We start from the raw sequence: 19,433 nt of genomic DNA, 5'->3' as shown, positions 1-19,433 counted from the left end.
TATTGTCTGTTAGTTCTAATTAACATTGTGTCTAACAAAGAAAAACGAGCCCCTAAAAGTAATTCGAACGTCGCAGGTTCGGTCCTATCCGGCGACAAGTTATCTTTCCGTCCACTTCACTTTCTTCAGATTTATATCCCAATTATTACAAATAACACCCCCTATACTTTTTCTTGGCAATATTGTCGCTTAGTTCTAATTTATATTGTGTCTAATAAAGTAAAACGAGCCCCTAAATGTCATCTTCTTTCCTTCTATTTCCCGCAGTTGCCTGTACGGATGATCTGTTTGAGGCCAGTATATTTCTGTGTAATCTCTGCATAGGTGATCTCAAGAAAAAGATCGCGTCAGTCCGCACTTATAGTATTCTGTAGGGCTTCCACAATATCTAACCGACAAACCGAGAAAAGATGACTTGCTTACTAGAGCGAGCATCTTATTTAATTTCTCCTCGTCTTTCTTTTACCTTTCTCAGGATTTCCTCACCCTCCGCCACACTGCATGTTTCAACTGCGACTTTCCAACCAGTGTGGTCCCCTAACGCGCCGCCGGTTTCGATGAGCTCGAGTAGGCAGGCTTCGAGAAAATGCGACCTGCTGCCGAATAGTCCAGGGATGATAGCCACAGATGCTTGAATCCTCGACATCAACCAACGACGACGGGCCCCTTGTGTTCAGTGTGCGGAAGTGTGAATTTTCGCACACTGTACACAAGGGGCCCGTCGTCGACGCTTTCGAAAGTGGGAATCTTGGATCGTCAGCGCGTCTAATAAAAAGATTTGGGCCCATATTAAACACGGACGATGCCTCTCAAACAAAGAGATATCGGTTTTAAAGCACCCATTTAAAATGTCGATTAATCGATTAATCGAATAAAAGATTCCACCGAAAGCAGTTAATCGATTAAAGCCTAAATCGATTAACGATTAACGATTAATCGATTAAAAATTTTAATCGACCATCCCTACTCTCTGCGCGGGAGTTCGTCGTGCGCGTTTTGATCAGTTGGTATAACGCGTGAATGAATGTATATGCCCTAGTGAGAAAGGTGACTAAATGCATTTGTTGAATGCGTGAAGTTGAGGGGTATTATATGGTTCACATTTAGGGCCTAGCATAACGAGGAACTAAAGTTATTGACATTTGAATTGTAATTATGCAGTGGAAATGTACTTCCCTGCGCTCCAAGACAAAAAAAGAGTGTAGGTGGCTCTTTTCTGAGAGTTATGACTTGCCACGTATAGTACTCTTTTTAAAGTGTCACGGTGACTCTCTTGGTGGGTCAGAGTCGGCTTGCTCTCGGAGAGTGCCCTGACCCTCTAGGAAGAGTTGAAGGACTCTTATCCGACGGATCACGTTACTAGTCATCAGGGAGTCAGACGACTCTTGCAGGTAACACTCATGCGGGGGTCAAATTATACACACCGAAACGTGAAGCGACTCCTCAACTATTCTAAGTTTCTGAGTTGACCCATCCAATATTTTGCAAGTCCACTTATACTTGCCGTTGTGCCCAGCGACTGCAAAAATGAATAATTCAATTTTATCATTATTTTAATGAAACTCGTCAAAACAACACACCTTTTCTAGCGCAGTAAGAATAAAGTGCGAAAACATGGTCTGTGACTTCCAGTTCAGCCATTGTGGTATCCCTTATTTACGTGCTTTTCTGAGTATACCAACTAAAATTTGTCAGTGAGGTACTGAGTGTTATATGTTGCAAAATAAACTGCAGAAATCGGCATCATTTTACCATATTTACTCCTTAAGATTATGAATAAATCAAAAACTGGTGACGGCTGGAGGAATCAGACTTCTCACATGCTATGTTGTCGCTCCTGCTCAACGTGAGCAGTCATGATAAACTGCACCTGAAAAGCAGAACGTGATGTTATGATGAGAAAACGACATTGTAGTAAGAGTTTGCAAAACATACATAATAAGTGATTTACACAGACATAATGAAGGCTCACAACAAAACAACAAATGCAGACAGGCACGGTAAGCAACCAAGTTTCTCGCCGTTAGCCTGTAAAACACAATATGCAAAGAGTAGCTTTTGTAACATGTCACTTGGCGACAAACTCGCAGCACAAGATGATGTGAGCCTCTTCGAAACAACAAACGAAATTGGTTTAGGCTCCCTTGCGTTGGCGCCACTCACCTCTTCTCCTACGTCTTGTTGTCCAACCAAAGGAAATGTAGGACCGACTGCCTCGTTGACACGGCGAACGCTTCTGTTGATTTTCCCATCACGAGTGGTGAGGCGCCAGACCATAGCGACGCCGTTTCACCGACTGTGCCTGTAAAATGGAGTGAAGAGGCGACAGAAGCAATAAGGGTATCTGGGAATAACCAACACAAACACTGATTATTTGTATTTAGAGCCACCCTTTGTTCAACACACCGTCTGTACACACATCTGAGACGAGTGCTTCGTTTTAAATAATTGCGCAACGAAAACAAATTTTCATGTAAATGAAGGCGAGAACTTCGTTTCGTAATATGCACTGGCTATGCACGAATGAAAGCACTCCTTTTCTGAGAAATCGCTTCAAAATTTGCTTTCAGAATAAGTCCGGCTTTGCGCCGGCATATTCCAACACCCAAGCGGATCCTCCGGCAGTCAAGGGCACGTCGTGAGCGGTTACTGACCGCCTGTTTTACAAACGTAACCCATCCTTAAATACTCAGATAAACACATGCGAGTACGAGCGCCCGAAAAACACCCAGCGCGCGCGGGCGCATCTACGTCGAGATCAGACATGTCATATGCTGGAATTACCGCACATCGCTCTCACAGCCATGTATACACGGAATCGATTCTGCTATAAAGTAAAACGTCATCGCAGATGTAGGGAAACAACTAAAATAGTAAACGAAGGAAAAAGAGTGCACGGCGGCGGCCGCAAGAACGCGCGCCGTCAAGTCTCGAGCTTTTCACCTTACCGGCGAGGCGTGTCCGGTTGAAGTTCGGTTAATATGGCCGCAGAGACTGCCCACAATAAGTTTTCTATACCATGACAGCCAGCGAGCCGCTGGGCCGGCATCCGCAATTTGCCGCGACTGCTCGCGCTTCTTGTTGCAGCGCAACTCGTGCCTCTCGTGCACGGGCACTAAAGATGGGTTTGACCTGCGGGGCTTGAGAAGTGCGTTCATCGAACGGACACTTTCATTTTGTGTAACGCTATCGCGGACTCCTTGATTATGTACCTAGTTTTCCGGGCACAGGTTTGCCCACAATAAACGTGTGTTTGTGTTTCCCTTCTAGCAATATGTTCCAATCTTGTGGAGTGGCGGGGTATGAATGGAAGTCTCCTGGGTGCAAGACAGCGGTGCCCTGGCCCTCAGCGATTGGAACCAGGCGAACTGACTCCAGTACACCAGCGTACAAGCCGCCGCCTCCGAGGAGACCAGCCTGACTTCGGACTGCTCCCCACTGCTCCGGCAGCACAGGCAGCGTCCTACAGAACGATCGCTGCGCGGTGACATCATCCTATCTTATCCTGTCCTCACCCTCCATAGCTCAGCCCTTCCACGGCGACATGTTCGAAGATGTAGAGGACTGGTTGCAACAGTTGGAGCGGGTTGCCAACCTCAACGGATGGGACGAGGCAAGGCAACTGAGTCTCGTGCACTTCGCGTTGGAGGATACAGCGAGGACATTATATGAAAACCGCGTAGAGGCAATACCGACATGGCAAGAGTTTCGACTAAATTTGGACGCTAGTATGCCAGCACCGATCATCGAGAAATGGAAAAGAATGCTCTCCAGTTCAGGAACCAGCGAACGAACGAGAATGTCGGCATGTCTATCTAGATGTACCGCGTTTTCAGATGCGCGGATCCAAACAAGGCGGAAGAGAAAATCTGCAACACATGATACGAGGAGTCAAACCGGACTTATTTACAGGGTTGGTTCGTAGTCCGCCTCGTTCATTTGTTGAGTTCCACATCGAAGCCACAGCTATTGAGCGGACGTTGCAGCAGAGCTCTCGTCACTACAAACGTGATGGCTGCACACTATAAGCAAAAGTTAGTCGAGAGTGTGGTTTTAGCGGCTCATTGCCTCTGAAAACGCCCTCGCTCATAAAATTATTACCTCATGTTGGAGTAAAAGTAGTACATGACATTGTTTTACCACTACCTTTGAGGAACGTGGTTAAAGGATGTCATAATCCAAATGTAATAAGTGGGGAGTTTTCTGTCACGTATATTTAACAACCGTGTGAGTGTGTAATACCATGTGACCTCAAGCTCCCCCCGCTCTCCCTGCTTCAGCGGCTTTTGTCCGCCGATGAAGGCCGCTTGCAGTTCCAGTGAAGGTATGCGAACACCAGAAATGGTTTCTTCTTTTCTTTATCTTTCAGAGCTGGTATCGCATTGTCGGTCCTCATGGTTGACCCTCAGCCTACGCACTTTCACTGGAACTGCAGCTGCAGAAGCACAACGAGCGAGAATAGTTAAAAAGAAAAAAGATTGTACCATATCCACGAAGTGAATGATGTTAGAGGAGCTTGCTCGGAGATAATCGAGTAAATCGTGAATGCTCCGTACAATTCCTCCACTGTCATATAAAGAAGTGACCTTAGAGCACGGCACGGGCCCGTGCCGTCCGAAGCGTTTTCAGGCGGGCCCGGGCTTGAAGCCGCGGGCCTGGGCCTGGCCAGGGCTTGAAGCTGTGGGCCGGGCCCACTCATAAGGCCTAAGTCGGGCATTCGAGCACACACGAACGTTGTGCACTGCATGGTCTAAGGCATTCTGTGCCAAGCTGGTGACACGTGCAAAGAGCTGGCTCTTAGTAGAGCATAGAAGGGTGAAACCTTTTATCTGGAATAGCGTAAAGTATGGCGTGTAGAAGCTTGATTATATAATTGTATTGTACATGGTGATTACACTGCAGTGATGGCGTTAGAGTATGAACGATTTATATTTCATCTGCTTTTGGTGGCTGTTCACCATATATAACGTTAACGTTTTTTATCTTCCTGCAACAAATTATTAAACAGGAGCCTCTTATAAAAAATTGTGTTTTAGTGTTTCCAACACCAGTGTAGAAAAGCGCACTAAAGGAAATCTCCCGGATGTGCTTGTATGCGCTTTCTTATGTCAGTTGTACACTTTAAAAAAAATAAAATTTGTTGGTGTCTTTTAGTTTCACTATAGTCTTATTTTAATGACTTGCCCTGTGCCATATAGGCAACATTTCATGTAAATTCCTTGGTATTACGTGCCAAAACCACAATATGATTACTAGAGACTAGATTTTAGGCAAATGCCTATTTTGTTCCTCGCGCTACTATCGTGCCACTTTGATTTATGAGCATGAGGTATAGGTTAAGAAGGGCTTTTATAGTGTTTTTATAGTGCCTATAAATGCCTATTTTCGGGCTTCGTGCCTAAATGCCTATAACTGCCTATAAATGCCTATTTTGAAGAACGGCACCTGTATGAGCACTATTTAACCTCAAATTTCCCTTTCGACTGCAGTTCGAAACCGTTATGCATGTTAGCGGGCAATATTGGCCTTTTAAACCTCTATGGGGTTCAACCTAGCCCTGTAGTTCAACGAACTTCCGGAAAAACAACCGCTAGCCTCAGTAAACATGAATGGAAGCCTGTCTCAGCGTCTGCAAGGGAATGGGGAGAGGGAAATAAAGATGGGAATTGGAAAGAAGAAGAACAGGAGAGTGGGGTCCATTGCTGAGGACGTGGCGGGTGGCTTGTGCAGCCGGTTGTCCAGTCTAGTGTCCCGAACGAAGTCAAGAACAGCCTTGAAGACCTGGGTTCGGCGGTGGGCAGGTAACAGGAGGTCCCTCGGTGCAGCTGCGGGAACTTGGAGAACGAATGCGAAACCGTGGAGTGCCGTCAGGGGAAAGGAGGGTTTAGATGAAAATGAATAAAAAAGTGATGCGCATGCGGCTTTTGTCTCCTTTGTAATGAACTTAAAGCTGCTCACGATGTCACATAAGAAATTGTAGCTAGACACTGGGAGTTGTTGCGTGCCCACTGAAGAGCGTTTTACCCCAAGAATGTTTCAAATTGGTTCATTATGAGCCGCGAAACCGTGATGCGAGAAGGCGATCATGACACCCTTGCCACTAGCCCCGTGTAGCCTTCGCAAGCCAAGTCCCTTTCCTGCCCTCTTCAGTGTCGGAGCCGTAGGATCACATGACGCAGACGCATCAACACGTCATACGCACGCACGGTGACGTGCGCATGCCGTGCCAGGGCCAGCTCGTGAACGTGATCGGTGTTATGTCGTTTCGACGTTCTTTTATGTGGGATGGACCCCTCAGTGCGCGCACGTTTGGAGAGGCTGGCTCGGATCATGCATCGTTACCGCGATACACCGCGTCGCACAGCTAGAACTGCTGTAAGGGGTGATAAACCAAAAATGCGCCAAGCGTTGTCGGGGTTAGCATTAGCACAACGCGGGAATGGCGAGAATACGAACGCATGCGAAATTGACGCAGATTAGTCTGGCGTGTCGCTGCGATTAGAAGTTAAAAAGAAAAAGACAGAAATTGGCGAAGCTTGCCCTAAGCCGCGCAAAGCTCGAAACAGCGAAACTGGACGATTCTGAAGACTCATCTGGTTGCTTCTCCGTTATTTCTGGGCCTTAGCTAAGTGATGCAGGTTGTTTATAGATTTCTTCTATGTCGTTGCAAGGCTTTAGCTAGGTGATGCTTCGTTGTTTCTACGTTGATCCTCAGTGTAGAGAGGTTCGAGTCATACCAGGTAGTCGCAGACACGACACGGATGTCCAAACTCCCGAGACAGAACCTCGTGCTGAAACCAAGCGTTCACACCTCTCATAGATCTACGGGCACGTCGTCGTTGACGTAGGCCTTCCATCGTTTCGGGGTCTGCTCGCAGCCGCCGTTGCCTTTCCCGTTCCCTAGTATTCTCTCGTTGCACGTACTCGGTGTCTTCGGCTCGCCGCAATCGTTACTCATCCATTTGTCGGGCTAAATGTTGCCTTCTTCATGTTTAGTTGAGCAGTAGTGAGCAGTGGAATTTACCCAATTTCGGTGGCACATACCCGTTTATGATGATGATTGCTTTCTGAGAGCCCACACAATAGTACATACCCGTTTGATGACGACAGTTTGAAATTTCACGTCTTTTCGCGGCGCGTAGCGTTGTAAACCTTGGCAGACGTAATCGTGAGCGCCCAGTGCATGCATTACACTTGTCAGCTCGAAATGCTAAAACCTAGTGAGGGGCCCTTTGGGGTGTTCACCAACAGGGCAGCAATTGACCCTATGCGCTTAGCCCTGGCGCAATACGAGGCATCCCTCCCTTCTGGTTTTTTAGCGGTCTGGGTATCTGCTCCTGTGCTGCCCTTCTCAGCCACGCCGAAAAAAAAGAGACCCAGGAGTGCGTTGATTTGGCGGTGGGCACTTGACTCACCATGCTAGACAGTAAAAGGAGAGACCATGTTCCGCGAACTGTACGGGAAAAGGGACAATTGCATGGCTATGTTGAACCGTTGGCGTCTTTGTGGCATCATAAACAACATTTCTGGCTTGTCTGTCGTCGATACAGGTCGGGCACATCTTTGTTTGAAATTATTTGAATTTATGTAAAAAATTATTGTGCCTATATTTACGATTTTGGAGGCCTAAAACGGTGTTTTGCCTGCCTATTTCTGGCGCCTAAAGCGCGCTTTTTAGTGCCTAAAAATCCGGCCTCTAATGATTATGAGGCATGCCGTAGTGGGGACCTGATTAATTTCGGCCACCTGCTGTTCTTTAACGTGCACCTAAAGATAAGTACACGGGTGTTCTTGCATTTCGCCCCCATCAAAATGCGACCCCCTTGCACGCGGGAATCGCAGCCGCGTCCTAGGACTTAACAGCGAAACAGCTTAACCGTTGAGCTACCACCGCGGGCAAAGCAACATTTCGATGCATATACACACCGGATTTTCCTTCCGATCGCCCGCTACAAAGCGCAAGGCATCATTAATAATCATCGTCAACTTTCTAATATCCTCTAGCGGGCCCGGGCCGGACCTGGTCATGAACACGCGCGCCCTGGATAAGTTTAGTAATGAACGCCAGGGCTAGGGCGGGGTTCGGTCATGTACGCCCGGGCCCGGGCTGGAACCACGAGCCTGGACTGGGCTTGGGCTTCATAAAACGGGCCCGGGCCGAAAAATCAGGCCCGTGTAGTTCTCTACGTGACACATTGTTATAGTAGTGATTACGGCCAGGTTGTTGTCGCACCACAAGCGGTCGCAGACCTTGGAGCTGTGGCCGAACGTGTCGTCGAGGAAATCGCGCTTGAAGCGCGCGTCGGCGCCACCAACATCAGGTACAGACCGCTTTCGGCGCTTGACCGCTGCATCCCGCGCCGGTACCTCTTGGAGGTTCTCTTACCGCCGATTCGGCGCTGCTTCGGCTTCGCGGTCTTGTATCTCGGGGTCCGCACGACGCTTATGTCTCTCTGCAGCCTCGCCAGCTCTCACTGCAGGGTCTTGGCGGCGAGCCCGCGTTGCTGGTGCCTTGCGAGCCCACCGCTGTGCCGCCTTGTCTTCTTCGTTCATGTTATTAGTATCGAAGCGCACTGACTGACGAAGCGCACTGATTTTAGAAAGAGAGAGAAAGCGCGGTGTTGTGGCACCCTAGCGGTCTCCTATCAAACTAGCGCACGCGCCGGAGTGGAGCGAGCGCCGCATGCCACACTTGGCTATGCTATATGTGGCTTTGCCTGCGTTAATGTCATCATCAAGGTGCTCGAAGAACAAGAGGAAGAAAAGTTCTCTTTCGCGAGCGTGCGCTGAGATGATTATGCTTTACCTGTGGTACGCCTGGATACTACGGCGATGGACAAGCCCCTAGCATATGGAGCAGCTCCTAAAAACCTTCTGGAAAGCCGTACTGCAGATTTTCGCATATGGTTGGCGCATGTCGTCTCATGGCCCCGGAGACAGGCGAGAGTAAGAAGCTTGCGCTGTATATGTCTGGTTGCGGTGATGGCAAGTTCAACTCTCGCCGGCATCCGGCTGCGCACAGCGTGCTTCTTCTATCATCGAGCGGCCATGCGCGTACGAGCGCAAGCCTGGGAGCCTGGACGCCGCGGATACCTCGCTTCCGTGCCGAATCGCGAAGAGTTACGAACAGCACTCTCAGCGGCAACAAAATCAAGCTGGTGTGATCGTCCGTGGTCGCTTCCTGAGAGTGACCGGCTATAACTTCGATGCGATCAGAAAAAGGCTTCGCTACGTCGTCGGCACAGAGCCGACCAGCGGTCGGTTTGAGGGCGTCGCAGGAGCAGGTGAAACAAGCGTCGCATAGATTTTGTTTCATATAAAACAATGCCTGCTGGAGTGAAGTACAGTCCGAACTGTGTATCGCGCTGCATGCGGCGACCGCTGTTAAACATCTATATAGCGCGAAGGTGTGCCCCGATACGAGGCCGACGGAATCAACGTGCGGCCGCCGGTGCACTGCGAATTCGAGCACGGTGAAAACCGGGCCTGCGAGCCGTCTCGTTCCTTGCGGGTGCATCGCCCCTTAAGACGCCGCGAACAGCGGACACGTATTTTAAATTTGTGTCTAAAGTAACGATGGCGAAAATTGCACAGGAGATGCATTGTGTGCTCGCCAGATGTTCAATATAGCCGTGCTTGTCGAAAAGGCCTAACGACGCCGTCGGTAAGAAGCCGATATAGGCGCGGCGCTGCTCTTCGCCGGCGTTCCTAGATATCTGCTGCTATTGTGTTCGTGCACCGCTGCTCAGTAAAAAATTACTGAGTGGCCGTGGTTTGTGTGTCCTCAGGTATATATTGCGGGTTTGTGCATTAGCAGCGCTAACGCGGGTGCGGCCAACACGGAGTGCCAGCGAAAAATTCTATAATCAGAAAGGTGAGATAAGGCGGCTTTATACTAAAAGGTCGCTGTGACTCATGGCGACTTGCCATGTGTTCTGTAAAGTTTACGCGTACGCTGTGAAGCTATTAATCAACCACGCAAAATATGTCTCCTACCGGTAATAAATGGCAGGTCGAGATACTGTGCCTATATATACCGGGTGGCCGGTGTACGGTGGTACAGCGCGAGAAGTCGGTTGATGTGGTGTTTTATTCTGCATTGTTTGTGGGTGTATGTTTGTGTATGTGTTTATCTCTGTATATGTTAGGGATGCTCTGTTTTCTACGTTGGTTAAATCCTAATTTCGATGGATCTTGATGCAAAAGCACCCCTTGATTGTTTTAACGACCAGAAATAACCGCGGAAACTGAGTTACGGGAGTACATAAATACAACTGCATCAGCCACAATAAATTGTCGACCGAGAAATAACTCTCAGAAATCACCTGAAAAACTTTGTCAACACAGTAAACATTACTCTGACTAGACTCGCTGAGAACCGCAGCGGGGTAAAAATTACTACCGTTTCTGCTTTCAAAAACTCAGTTACCATAAGAGTAAATTTTAACCTCGACTGGTATGTACTAAAAAAAAACAGAAAAGTGAATGCGCTAGAGGCCAAGCAGTTTACTCCCTTTTGTAGTTATTTTTGTTTAGTGCAGCGTATCTGCATACGTCCTTTCGGAAAGCCTGGACAGCAACAGCGAAACGCTGACGGAATTAATACAATACATAATAAATGAAGAGTTGCACCCACAAGGCACGCCGACAGTTTTACCTCTCGCCACTGTGATTCGAGGGGAAGTTCTTCACGCGATTCTACAATGCGGAACCCGAGGCGCAACCTGTTTGATTCGAACGACCATTGCAGGAACATCCTGTACAAACGCACGCCGGCGCTTTACGCCAACCTGCCGTGCACAATCCTTCCTTTGCAGCTCCTGGTGACCACCCACCGGCTTCGCGCGGCTCGCTCTTTCTAGGAGATCTGAGGCCACGAAAAAGCGACGTGTGGCGCACAACCGACAGGACGCCGCTCTGCTTTCACTGCGGAGAACTGGACACCTTTACAGAATGTGCCCATATCGAACAGTCGGTCTCCACGGGTATTTTGCAAATGCGCGATGCCCCCGAAATGGCGAAAGACCCGCAGAAATCGGTGATTACTTGTCTAGGCATCAATTTCCTCTTGCCAGTTTCCAGCAGCAGCCAAGATCACCAGCATAGGCGTGCGCAAGGTTCCCCATCAGGGAGGGAGGGGGCGAAGGTTCATCACAGCCCCCCCCCCCCTACGACGTCAATGTACGATGCAGATTTTGCGCCCCCCCTTAGGTGACTAGAGGGGGGGGGTCAATGTATGGGGCAGATTTCGCGCCCCTCCCCTCTTATGTGACTAGGGGGGGGCGCCCCCCCCCCCCCCTGCGCGCACGCCTATGATCACCAGCACCTGCTCGTTAATGATCGCCAAGCCCTCGGCGTTCAAGTTCACCACCTTCAAGCTCAATAAGGCGTCGCTATATGAGTTCCCGCCTGGAAAACTTAAACCATAAATTTGGGGAGAGAAGGCCGCTGAAATTCGACAAAGCGGAGGTCCACTGTCAAGGCCCCAGCACAGCTGCGTCGAGGAGAACATGACGACTAATATAGGTTTAAAAAATATACCTTCAGACTTGCACGTTACCGTAGACGTGTGTGAATTAAACGTTTGAGTCGACACAGGTGCGGATTATTCAGTCGTCTGCTACGTTAGCGCAAATGATAAAGACAGTTTTGACGCCTTGGAGTGAACCACACATACGTACGGCTGGGGGGCCATCTCATCACACCTTTGGGAAGATGCACCGCAAGAATCGGAATTCAAGGTGCTACATACGTCGCTGACTTCGTCGTACTTCCAGAATGCTTGAGCGACGTAATACTCGGGATGCATTTTCTGCTAGCAAACAGAGTTATAATAAACCTGCAGAATTCTAGCCCACAATAAACGAATGTCTGTGTTTCTTCTCTTGCAATGCATTACATTATCACAGTTCCTGATTATTAATTACTTGTAATGTAGGTAACAACGTTATAGGATTGGTTGTTCAAGGGGGCGCGTGCTGAGTTTACGCTCGCGACTCTTACAATGTTTGCTCTTGCAATGGTGATCCTCAGTACTACTTGTTTATTCTCTATCGCCCGTACTATCGGCTGAATCAAGAGGCGAAAGGAAATGGAGGTTAGAGGTCATACATGAAAAATAAAATGTTTATTGCATTTAGGATACCTATAGTAGTCCAAGGAAATGCTCAACCTCTACAATGGCTTGCTTGACTGTTCAATTGACTAAATAACAGCGTCACAAGTCGTAGAAGTTCTTCAATAAACTGCTCCCTATATCACACGCATGCTTATCCAGACCAAGGACGGGCATATCCGAAGCCGTACGTTGACGCGCTCGTGTAGGGAGATGACAAGGGGGACGAGCCACCGATGATACGGTACTGCGGACCAGCGGGGAGTGGGTTAGCGTTGTACACTGCGTCGGCGCTAGCACCAGGGGCAGTTCCGGGCTCGTTGGTGTCAATCTTTGCGCGGAATCCACCGGCATCAGCGATGTACTTCACCTGGCGGTAGATGCCGTTGGCGTCCGAATACCCGTACATGCCGGTCTTGGTGTTCGAGGCATCGCCTTGTTCTTTGTGGTAGGACTTGGTGCCGTACTGGTCTTGGTTGTCGTAGCCGAAGCTGTACGGTTGCGGTGGCTGCATTAGAGAATACAGTTCAGTACGACAGCCTTCATTAGTGTACGAACGATGTAAGCAATAAAATAACTGCTTTCGATGGTTGTCTTAATGCACCCTGTTCTTTAACGTCTGTTTTTTTTTTCTTAGGCTTACAGACGGCTGCTTTCCACTCGACGTCTTTCAGAAGAAATGTGGCACAGCGTTGCTGGGTTTTGAGTTCAACGAGGAATAATTAGTGCTTTCTCGGTACATATTACCAACGATTCCTAATTATGAAGGGCAACAGCTACACACTTATTCTCAAATTACTGTTTGGTTACAATTATTTAAACAAAGTATTTTAAAGGCGAAGTATTTCTTAGCGAACCTTTGGCACTTTGAGCGTTTCTATCTATCTATCTATCTATCTATCTATCTATCTATCTATCTATCTATCTATCTATCTATCTATCTATCTATCTATCTATCTATCTATCTATCTATCTATCTATCTATCTATCTATCTATCTATCTATCTATCTATCTACGTCTGGGTGCTCTCGAGATCGCCTCCTCAACTTAGTGTAGTCCAAAATTGGAATGGGAGGGTAAGAGGATTTGACCAATATGACTGTCTGATCATGACATGAATAACGTCAAAATCTTGTCGAGTACGTCGTCAAACCCTTTCCTCCAGTGGATTGTGGCACATACCCAAAGGCCGCTGTGTACGGGTATGCGCCACAGGTGATTGAAAGTTTATATCTACCCAGGAGCGGCGAAAACAGACATTGGTAATTAAATTCGAGAGCGTTAAGAAAATCGGACATCGGAAGCGTTGACCTGACTAATGCAAAGATTAGAAATTACGATCCCAGCAGGAATCGAACCCCGGGATTCTGGGTGGCCGTCAGGTATTCTACCACAGAGCTACGCCAGGTCCAGAAAGTGCCTTAGAAAAACACCCTATGCAGGCGTAATGTCGGTGCCACGTCAATTGTGGCTGTGATGCTGGATATCTAATTTCATAACAAAGCTATAACAGCTGCATATATACTCCTATGACACAGGCGTAATGTCAGGTTGGCGTCTGTGGTTCAAGTGTAGGCTCGGGTTTTATAGCAGTGTAATAAACATTACTACGTTTGTATTCCTGTGATTCACCAAGCTAAATTCAAGCGTTGCTCGACCCCGGATGAATACGCTAGCGAAAGCTATGCATGATATTCACATCATCGCACCGTAAAATGCACTTCGTTTTCATATTACAGACGTGCATGCTCTAAAGTGAATGCTGACGTTCCGTCACGCCATTAGTTACCCTGTAAACGCCAGTGCTGTCGACGTGCCTGGTAAGCCCACGATGTGCGCACAACTACTACAGTTACAAAAAACACGACGCTCCATCTCGTAACACTTGGCTCAAAGCAAAAAAAAATGCAGCATAGAACTACTCGCTGACTGCTTCGCGTGATACCGATTCTCACAAGGCGTGGGATCTGCCGAATTGCATTATGCATGTGAATGCAAATGCATGACTCAATATGAAAGAAAAGATTAAGGATTTTCATGCTTGTTTCAAAAATGAAATGTACTTCCCCCGAAGCTCGCGACACACGGAATCTTTATTCTCACGTTGAGTACTAGTGACACCAATGATTCTGTTGCAGCGCAGTCTTTATTCAAGCAAACCAATGAACAGCGATGAGTTTTCGTTAGTTCCGAGAGTAAGATACTACGATCGCATGTGCGCAATGTTCATAATCACAGGTCTAAGGGCTGGAAACGTTATAACTGACATTCACCTGGCGCTTTTTGTCCACGCATTAAACAAGTCAATATTCAGGTTTCCTTTCTGTTTCTTTTTACAGGTAACGAAGCACGTGATACTGCAGGAATGTACAGGTTGAGTTGAGTTTTATTTTTCATTGCGGGAGCATGCGAGGGTTAATCTCCGTCGCAGTCGTGTTCGTGAAACTTTATCATTGCTGCGTCTTCCGTACTTGTGGTATTACAAATACTTTGAGAACATTTGTACGGTAAAACTGCGCCGTTTAGGTCTAACGACCGGCATTACATCCGTTCAGATTTCATTAAGGTCGATGCTGATTCCGAAATGGTAATCTGGTGCATAGCATGAGAACAATATTTTCTGACTGAGCTTGGGTACATTACTTTCTGCAAAAATGTCTCATAAATATTGCAATTAGCGCATCAATGGTTTCACTCGAGCCGTATTTCCGCCGCTTTCGAGCCTTGTCATGCGCGCTGTGTATCATTTTGCGGTACAAGTTTCTATCACGCCTCCAAATGTATCCAAATGTACTCACGTAATACTGTTCCTGACGTGCGAATGTTGCAGCGAAAGAAGGGCCGAAGGCCCCACTAAGTCCACCGCCATATCCACCTCCAGGTCCACCAAATCCGAACTGACCGCCGGCTGCAGCCATGGAGACCACGCAGAGCGCGAGTGCCTGCAAAGAAACAGCGCGATACTTGACACAATTTGCATCGTTATTCGTGCGACCCGTTGATTGCTATAGGAAAGGGGTAATTAAGTATAGCCTAATCTGGACTTTTAGGTACACCATTAAGCATGGTGTTAAACCGTGCACTTTACTACAGTGCAGCCGAGCAAAGGCTAGCGAAGGCAAATTACTACAAGGCGGGCTAATCTGCACAACTGCAGAGTACAATACAAGCAGACTTAAGTATAAAAGTAATCTATTGCTGTTTATCATTGCCAGAGCGCTAAAATGTCAAGTTACACAAAGCTAGTGTAGTTTATTTACACTGCACTTGCAGTTGTCTGGTTGGGTGTCCTCGCGCCGATTATGCCGAATTACTAGTCGCTAGAATAAAACAATGACGCATCATATTGGATTGCACATAACGTGTGCACAACTGGCGCCAATTTGTCTAGCCATGTGAATTCCGATTTTCGACAGCGTTTTAGCTGCCATGATGCGCCAGCGTTTCAGAAAATGTTGGGTACCTCAGAGAGAACAGTTCCCTGTGTTCAACGGAATAAGTTCTTGATCTAGTTCGTTTGTGGGCGCAAACTAGGAAATACAAAATAAGGATCCTACACAGAGGAAGCAGCATGGTGCCTTGTGTGCTTGTTCACAACTTTTACGTCGTAATTTGCGCAAACAAAGAATGTTTAAACGTTCATTGGTTAAAGCAAAGTTTTGTGACGTCTTGCCATTATACCCAGCACGAAAGGGCATCTGTTTGTGCTGGTTCCAGAAAATGCCGCCATTTGCAGATAGTTGCCCTGGATGGCGAAAAGGCTGCGTGGCGATGTGATTGGCTTCATCGACCAATTTCGCTAAGGATGGCTGGATAACCAGGTCCGGTAGCTTTCGCCGCGGAGGAATGCACGAGTAGGGGCAACATACAATAACATACAGATTGCGATCATACATGTTTTCTCTTTCTACGAAAAAAAAAACGTGCGTTACCACTCGCTATTATCAAGTATGCAGGCGCTTTTTCCATAACTTCGGTCTATTCTGTATGTTGTAAGCTACACTGTTATGAAAGAAACGTGCCCTGGGATAAAGCGACATATTCCTGAATGGCGAAGCGACAGTTATATACTGGATTCTCCAGAACTACAGATCGTAACAAACAAAATCTTTGCAATTCTCGATCCTCCTTTGGTCCTCTGACTAGTCAATTTACATCAGTACTGCTTGAGGTTGGGTGCCCGGTAGGCCCGTCGCTGGTAATGTATGTTTGAAAGCGAAGTTACGGCGCTTTCGAGATAAACGCTGCAAGCAGGCAAACCTTGAATTTCGAAGCAATAGTTACAAATTGAAATGAGAGAGAAAACGCAGTCCTATCAACCACGCGATTCGAACCCCATTCAGCGAACTAGGAATGATTTGATGCTACGCCACATGCCTTGACATTACGCCACGAAACTGAAATGAGACGTGGGCTTATTTGGCTTACCTAATAGTGCCTGCATAGCCTACCATTGTATTGTCACTAAAATGCAGTTGTTAAAGTGGTGGGCCACTTCGATGTCGTCACATCCAATTGGCAAACTGCGCAATCCGCAGCTGTGCGCGCTACAAAAGCTTCTGGCTGGATACCTAGCTTACATAAATTCAAATTGATTTGTAGAATTTCCAGGTCCGCTTTTTAAACACGAAATGTAATTAGCAGGTAAACAGCTGGACATGTTAGGTCAGCACTGACAATAATTGTATGTTGTGCACACTTCTCGACCGCAGTCCTAGCAAGTGATTTCGAGCACGGTGCGCTTACCTGAGCGAGAAGAGCGGCCGCCGAACACATGGTGACTGGAGGGAGCGAGTAAACCTCTTCCGCACGGAAACGTTCACGCACAGGTCTGCAGATTCTTGCTTCCAAGACGTGCTACCGCAACGTGTCGTTTGCGCTGAGCGTGCACAGAGGTGTAGAAGGCACAATGTGTTACTGAGGCGCTGTGGCACGGTCCAGCATTTTATACTGCGATTTCTCGGCCGCTATGTGGCCGGCGCTTGCGTGTGGCCTCCTTGACACGCGTTCTTGTTGTTGTAACCTCTGCCACTCGGGCCTCACGCTTCTTCTGTTTGTTGCTGCTGCTTTCTTCATGGTGCTGCCGCTTTCTTCATATCAACTGCGGTGATTCCGCAAAGGCCTTGTTTTATAATGAAACAGAGAAAGGGGAATCGACCGGCTCTATGTTGGTTAATTACCGGGAAACGGATTCCAGCAAAGAATGAGAAACAGTGATATCATGCGGAAAAAATTACTTCGTCTTACTGACGTGACTAGCATTTATGTTGTGTCTCATTAACGGTTACATGCCTGCACTGATTTAAAGCTTTTAGAAAGAAATGGTATCATTCATTTTATGATGTAAATCCAGAAGTACAGTTCAAATAATTTTATTAGTATATGTCTCTGTAGAACTTAACAAATGTTTAAAAAAGATTCTGAAAAAAATAACCGGCTCATCCCACGCACTGTGGGACATGTAATGTGAAGCAATCAGTGAGGAACTCCATACACCACTCTGTTTGGCTTTGAGAGAATCAAAGCATTAATGTCATAACATGTCATTCGCTATCACATGTTTGTTATGCATGCATCTACATCTTGGTATATATCATATGAATGAAACGGCCGTGACAGCTTCACGACGTTTGTGTCACGTAATTTGTGTCAGTCATGTTGATATGCAGATGATATGCACGTCATGAAAATTCCTGTTGTCATCTGGAGTTCGTGTTCCTCATACACGGATGCCACTTCATGTACATTTTAGTATATCAAGGGGATAAGACGACCACCATGATATCACGATGGCACCTTGTCATATATGCCATGACGTACGACACGCACGTTCTGCTACTCATGCCATCACCTATTATTCACGTTGGTCATTCACTAATGCCACTAATGATATTTTACTGATTTTCGCGTGTATCGTGAATGAAGCGGCCGCGAGAGCGCGAGGACCGTGGCATGCAGATCCTGCCCTACATGGCATGCATGACATTATTTCATGTCATAACCTATCATTTATATTTGTCTTACACTCATGGCATGTCATGCAATTTGGGCAAATGTCATGTTAATGATACGCCTCTGAGAGAATGAAGACCTCGTCGTGTAAATCATGTCGCATATCGCAAATTTCTTCGTTAGATCGGGAACTTCATAAAATCGGGTTTCCTTACATCTAATTTATCTGCAGTACCATTTGGCGTCAGCGAAGTGTAGCAGGGTTATAAAGAAGTTTATTAGTAATGTAACTTTTAAAAATCTTGTCAGGTGCAGTTCTTGCTTAACAGGAAATATTTATCAATTTAATTAGATATGGTTCAGCATCGTGTGAGAATAACAACATAGTTTTATGCAATTACACGTTCCCACGACAGCCAAATGGTCGTGATAACAATGCTGGGTGTTAGCTTTGCTCCGTGCCTTCTTCGAACAACGCTTAAGGAAGCCTGGTGTCTCCCGTCATGCCTGATTTGTCCGTGGCTGTGCTGGAGAGGCGCGCAGACGAGCCCCGCATGCCTCTGCATTGCGGCCATGGTTTGTTGTCGTCAGGAGGAGCAACAAGACATAGAGAGAAGGGCAGATAGGTTATCTAGTTCTCAAATGCAGTTCTTCTGTAATAGGAAATATTTATGAATTTACTTAGGGGTGGTTCAGCATCCTATGAGCAGAATACCATCGTTTTAGGAAATTTCATGCTGCAACGACAGCCAAATGTCAATGTAGACTGACTGTTTATTCTTTAAGAGTGAATTCGATAAGTCCGTGTCCAGGGTTATATTGCACTGTAACCCTGGTTTAAAGCAGTAATTAAATCACGGCCTGATAAGTTTCTGTTGCTTATGGTCCATTCACAGCATGTGTAAACTCGCTATACAAGAAAGGCTACGAACGCAGTATCATGACGCTTATACAAAAATACGGTGTACTAATAAACTAATGTGTTGGTAACTATAAAATGACGGCGTTCATTAAGACGTACGGGGAAAGATCGATATATAGACAGAGCGATTGCGACCTAATGAATTTCACTTTGTCACCTCTAGATGCTCCTAAAAGCACAAGTTTATTCAGTCACAAACCTAAAATTGTTAACGTTGGTTGGTTTGTCAAACTTTATTAAACTGTCCTGACAGACGCGACTGGCGCGCAATGGGCTCCTTATCGCTTTATATTTGAACGCGATAGTGTCAAAGAGCTTGTTTCGCAGAAATTCAGCTGTCCGCGTCGGTGCTGGCGTCGTTGTCTGCGACCGAAATATCGAGAAATAAATAATAAAGATCTTCGGTTTGAGTGAGAATCGAACCTAGGCCTTCTGCATGGAAA

At 46.9% G+C, this 19,433-nt stretch overlaps 1 protein-coding gene across 2 annotated transcripts in view; it reads right to left on the bottom strand.

Annotated features, from left to right (window-relative positions):
* The window catches only part of LOC119394256 (cuticle protein 10.9), a 94,283-nt gene extending 77,212 nt beyond the window's left edge, over positions 1-17,071 (bottom strand). Inside the window, exon 1 of one of the 2 annotated variants that reach the window (XM_037661544.2) lies at positions 16,863-17,071. In XM_037661544.2, the coding sequence (XP_037517472.2) occupies positions 16,863-16,892 (30 nt within the window). In that variant the 5' untranslated portion in view covers positions 16,893-17,071. The remainder of the gene's footprint in view (positions 1-16,862) is intronic. The other variant, XM_049415727.1, reaches the window with a different exon arrangement.
* Positions 17,072-19,433: the final 2,362 nt, after the last annotated feature.

Source organism: Rhipicephalus sanguineus, chromosome 5 (genome assembly GCF_013339695.2).
Source record: "Rhipicephalus sanguineus isolate Rsan-2018 chromosome 5, BIME_Rsan_1.4, whole genome shotgun sequence".
In the NCBI taxonomy this organism is placed as follows: Eukaryota; Metazoa; Arthropoda; class Arachnida; order Ixodida; family Ixodidae; genus Rhipicephalus; species Rhipicephalus sanguineus.
Note: the sequence above shows the minus strand (reverse complement) of the source record. Positions and strands in the feature narration are given on the sequence as shown.